Source organism: Apium graveolens, chromosome 1, assembly GCF_009905375.1.
Source record: "Apium graveolens cultivar Ventura chromosome 1, ASM990537v1, whole genome shotgun sequence".
NCBI classification, from domain to species: Eukaryota; Viridiplantae; Streptophyta; class Magnoliopsida; order Apiales; family Apiaceae; genus Apium; species Apium graveolens.
The window spans coordinates 204,994,365-204,999,468 of record NC_133647.1 but is presented as its reverse complement, the minus strand read 5'-3'; the positions used below and the strand labels follow the sequence as shown (position 1 = coordinate 204,999,468).

The 5,104-nt window shown below is 30.9% G+C and overlaps 1 protein-coding gene across 1 annotated transcript; it reads right to left on the bottom strand.

The window, feature by feature from the left end:
* Nucleotides 1–279: 279 nt before the first annotated feature.
* Nucleotides 280–1,197, bottom strand: LOC141718233 (F-box protein At5g07610-like). The gene has a single exon (XM_074520615.1). It carries the CDS (start codon nt 1,195–1,197, stop codon nt 280–282), a length of 918 nt encoding a protein of 305 aa, XP_074376716.1.
* Nucleotides 1,198–5,104: the final 3,907 nt, after the last annotated feature.

Here is a 5,104-nt window from a genome sequence, read left to right as displayed (position 1 = left end):
TGCACCTACTCCCTGGGAAAGAGCAAAACATATATATTACGCTCCCAGCTGTCTGAGGCTAGAGGGTATCCAGAGAACACTTTGAAATTGATTATCAAGGAAAACAATACATGACATAAGTACCAGATTACAGACAAGGTTATTCCAAATGCTACAACTTAAACATTGAAACTTCGTCACAGAACACAATTTAAGTATACAAATAAGTTGATAATATGTGAATATTAATAAATATACATTCAGAACTAAATCACATACCTTTTATTGACTAGTGTTGCGTCACAGAGGGTATAGGGTTGGAACAAATGGATATGCATTCGAACCCTGAAATTTCATTTTTTCCAATGATGGAAGCTCAGATAGCACCTCAATCCCATTCCTCTTGAAATCGTAGGAAATAACTTTGCCTGGAATAGTCATGACAAGGAATGAATCTTCATCATTTTCTCGGCTCACAACACACAATATCGAAAATGCGTACTGAAAATCGTTATACACCCCTTTCACTACAATCTCTGGGAACAGAGATGTCAAGAAGTCCATATGTACCCGATACTTGACAAACCAGCTCTCAGTATCTTTGTCCAATTCGTAGATACAAAACACTTCTTCTGTCAAGTAGCGAGAGCAAACAAGATGCAAGCGCCCGTTGAATTCTCCAAAGTACCTGAAGTAGACCACACCTCTTAGACATCCTTCCGGCATAGAGACTCTTCTCAGTTTCTCAGCTTCAACATCAAATCGAAAGCAGTAGCAACTTAAAAAATCATTCCCAACCCAATAAATTGCACCCTGACAATATATTCCTTTGGCAAATTTAACAGACATTCTATTCGTTGGAATATTGGCATCTTTCCAATGACCAGTTTCGGAACTATATATTATAATCCGAGATCCGAACAATTTACCTCCATTTTTGACACAAACAATTTTGTAGTAGGGTGATGCCAAAAGATCGAAAGCCAAATTGCACGTGACAATCGGATCATCTTCATACAACTTGGGTAAAGGTATCATTTTCATTTGATTAGTAGCCAAATTACCAATACAGTACAACTTTATCTGTTCATCAGAAGTGTTGAATTGAAATAAGGTCAATCCATTACATGATTGTACCATCTTCATTGTATTTTCACCAGTAAGTAACTCTATGGTCGGTTGGATCCAAGCATCATAAGGATCGGAACAAGAAGGCATTTTAGCCTCACATTGAAGTATAGAGAGAGAAACTGAGTAAATTGAATAATCTGGACGAGGGGAAATGTTGGAGCAAGAAACTGAATTATTTGGCTTACCTGTATAGCAAAAAAAATGGTTTCTGAAGTGGTTGCTGAAGTACAGATCTCTAGGAAGAGGGTTGTAGAAGAAGATCCCGTAGGGGATGCTAGAGCTAGGGTTCTTACAAGCGTGACTAAGGCTGAACTGGCGATCGCAAATGAGTGCACGCCATTGTTTGGACACAATTTTGAATCGGCTAAGCGATTTAACAGGGAGATGTGGTAATATCTGACTGAGGAAGTCTTCATTGCCTCCTATTGCCTCTGCGGCTGGTGAACACTTTTTTGAGACTTTACTTTTCTTTCTCATTTGCTCTCACAACAGGGTTTGATGTCAATATTGATAGTTCAAAGTTTTTGCTAACCTTCTGAAATGTAATTCAGAAACTAAACTCCTGTTTTGTTTTTCTGTTTTTTCTTTGGTTTTTTCAACACAATTATGAGTAATGATATAAGATGACATGTAATGGATACGTTACATTGATGAACTTGTCTACTGCTCAACTACTTGTTAACTGTTTTTGTTTCTACATTAAGCACTACAAGACAAAGACACAATGTAATACTGTATATATCTCATAGGCTTGGATAACAAAATATATTTATTACTTTAATTTTAAATGTATAGAAATGGTTTTCTTGATATTATTATTGTGTTAGACCATAACAATGTTCATCTTATTAAGTGTATTGATATAATTTTATAGTTGCAAAGGTTAGAAATCCATGAAATTAATTAAATTAAATTAGTTAGTGATAATCAAAAAATGATATTTTGTTGTTAGGATACTATTGTGTTCAACAAAAAAGTGTTTACTTATTTTGTAAAGAGTAAATATCAAACATGTAGAGTAAAGAATCCAAATAATATATAAAGAAATTATTAAAAATACAACTTTTGATAGTTTATGCCATTTTACCATCTCATAAGATATTGTAAAATAACTTATGCAATCAAAATAACTAAAAATTAAGTTTCTTTCTCATTTGCTTTAAGATTGGGTTTGATGTCTATATTGATAATTCAAAGTTTATGCTAACCTTCTCAAATGCAATTCAAAAACTAAACTAGTGTTTTTGTTTTTTTCTTATGCTTTTTCAACCCAGTTATACTGCTCACCTAATTTTTAACTCTTTTCGTTTCTACATTAATTTCTATATAGCTGCTTTTATTAATACTAGCTTAATATTTATATATTTTAATTTTCATTTTTATTAATATTTTATATAAATATTTAAATACTAAATAATAATTATATAATTATAATTTTATTGTGTATAATTTCAAATTAAGTTCAAAAAGAATAAATAGTATATGACTGATGAGTCATAAATAATAATGTAATTGTTTGTTGTTGGTAAGATTTGAACCCTAGAACTTATGTGTATCCTTTTTTTTGCTAAATTGCATTTATATATAAAGAAAGAAAAAAAGAACATAGAGGATTGACCCGGCTCTCTAGGACACGCCCTAGAGTGGACTATCTATGAACAATGTGAACTAAATAGATTACAAATAGAAAGTAACAAAAGGAAAACAACAATCAATCCCCTCTAACTCTAAGCATGGTCTATACAAGTGGACTTATATGGTCTAAGCATGGTATGTTTATAAATTATAATATAAATATTTGTCATTATTTAGTGAAGAAGATATAGCTGTCGTGATGTACAGGATAACTAAAATGAGGGTTAACAAACTACAAATTTTGGTGTTACATAATATTGTGCTCAACAAAAAAGTGTTTACTTATTTTGTAATGAGTAAATGTCAAAGAGTAAAAAATCAAAATAATATATTTTTTGATAATTTAGTTCAAAAAGTATGACGAAGATATGCAGAGAAATTATTAAAAATACAAGTTTTCGTAATTTTATGTGATCTTACCATCATGTGAAATATATTAATTGTTACTCATGTTGTAATACTGTTTTTGTTTTTTATGTTTAGTTGCAATATTATTACAGCAAATATGTTGATATTGAGAAATATACCGATGTTGAATTTAATTAATTTTTTGGTGATGTATATTATTTGTAGTTATATATAGTATTATATCTAATCATATTATAACTACGTTGTACCTATTGTATTATATTTTGGAATTTCTAATTGTTTGCAATAATATTAGAACAAAGTAAAATATTTTATATTTATTATTGGTTGAACCTCTAATCATTTTCTATCATTAGAACATTGTATGTTTGAGTAGTAGAATAATATAATCATTTTATTTATTTATTATTGTATTAAGATTTTTTCAATTGATTTTAGAGATCTAATTTTTGTTTTTGTTTTATTTAAATAAAATTAATAATTATTACGAATCCCGGGTGATAAATAAAAATAATTTTAACATATCTAGTATCAGTCTTTAATTTTACACTAAAACTTTAAATTTATCCATTTTATTTCTATTATAAATATAAAAAATTTAATGATAGGGGATATAATGAAAATATTATACAATGATAGGGATATAATGAAAATTGATGGATAACGGGTTTAATGTATAATTGGGCTGTGAAATTCATTATATACAATGAGGCCGAGTCCTTCCATACTCATATCCCTGACTAGGGGTATATATAAATAGAGTAGGAAGAGTGTAGCAGGTCATCCTTTCTTATTATAAAAAAAGATTAGAGAAATGATTGCACCTTTATGTGCAATAATTTTGTTATAACCCAGAGATTAGTAGAGCTTAAGAACTGCCGGATTAATGAACATCTTCTGCATTCCCATAACAAGGAGCTGGCCGTGTCATGGCTTCTTCTCCATTAAGTGGTGCTCCATCTAAAACAAGAACGAGAAATCATTCGGGAAATCCAAGTAGAATACGCTTTATATGTGGTGGATGTGTGCGTGTGTGAAGTCGTATTATATTTGTAATATTGTTACGAATCTAACAAAATATTCTACATTTACCCGACATTTAAGCTAATGAATATGATTACATGCGTTACTTAATGGTAGACTGAGTTGGAAACTGTTCCACCCTTTTTTTTTCAAAGAAATGAAAATTTTATTAAAATTAAATATTTCATCTAACTAATACTGTTGTTATTAATGAGTGTAAAAGAGTTATGGTTCCACCATATTCATATTATCTATCCTCTACAAGAAAACAAGTTAAAATCAATAATGCATGACAGATCACTCAATTTTTTCTATGTGGAACCCATTAAACCGACTAGAACAAAACAGTCGATTTTATTTTTAATATGACATGACTTAAAACGACCATACCTTGTGGTCGGCTTTAAGTTTGCAAAAAAAGATGAAAAAAAATTAATTAAAATAAAAGTATTAGTACGAGTTATTTTTAATCTGTGTCATTTAGCGTGCACATTATGATTGACTCATGTTCATATTTGACTTGGTCTATTTTGACATAATTATCAACTATGGTCGAAACTAATATAATGCTGTTATTTTTAAGTGTGCCAGAAAAATAAATAAAAAATTAATTCAAACAAAAATATATGTACTTGAATAGTTTGAAACAAAACTGTTGTTTGGCTTGCTAAGCAGGTCTACCTCCACATTGGTATGATATTGTCCACTCTGGGTTAAGCCCGCACAGGTTTGTTTTTGGGCACATACTAATGAAGTTAACTGGTTGTTTATATTCTAACAATCCGCCCCTCCAAGAAATGATGCAAGACAACTCCTAACAATTTCCCCTTCACACATCAAACTCGACACCTGTTGAATCTACCACTTGATTGTGTGATCGGCTTGCTAAGCAGGCCTAACTCCACATTAGTTTGATATTGTCCGCTCTGAGCCAGGCCCGCACGGTTTTTTTTGGCCACATCCCCAA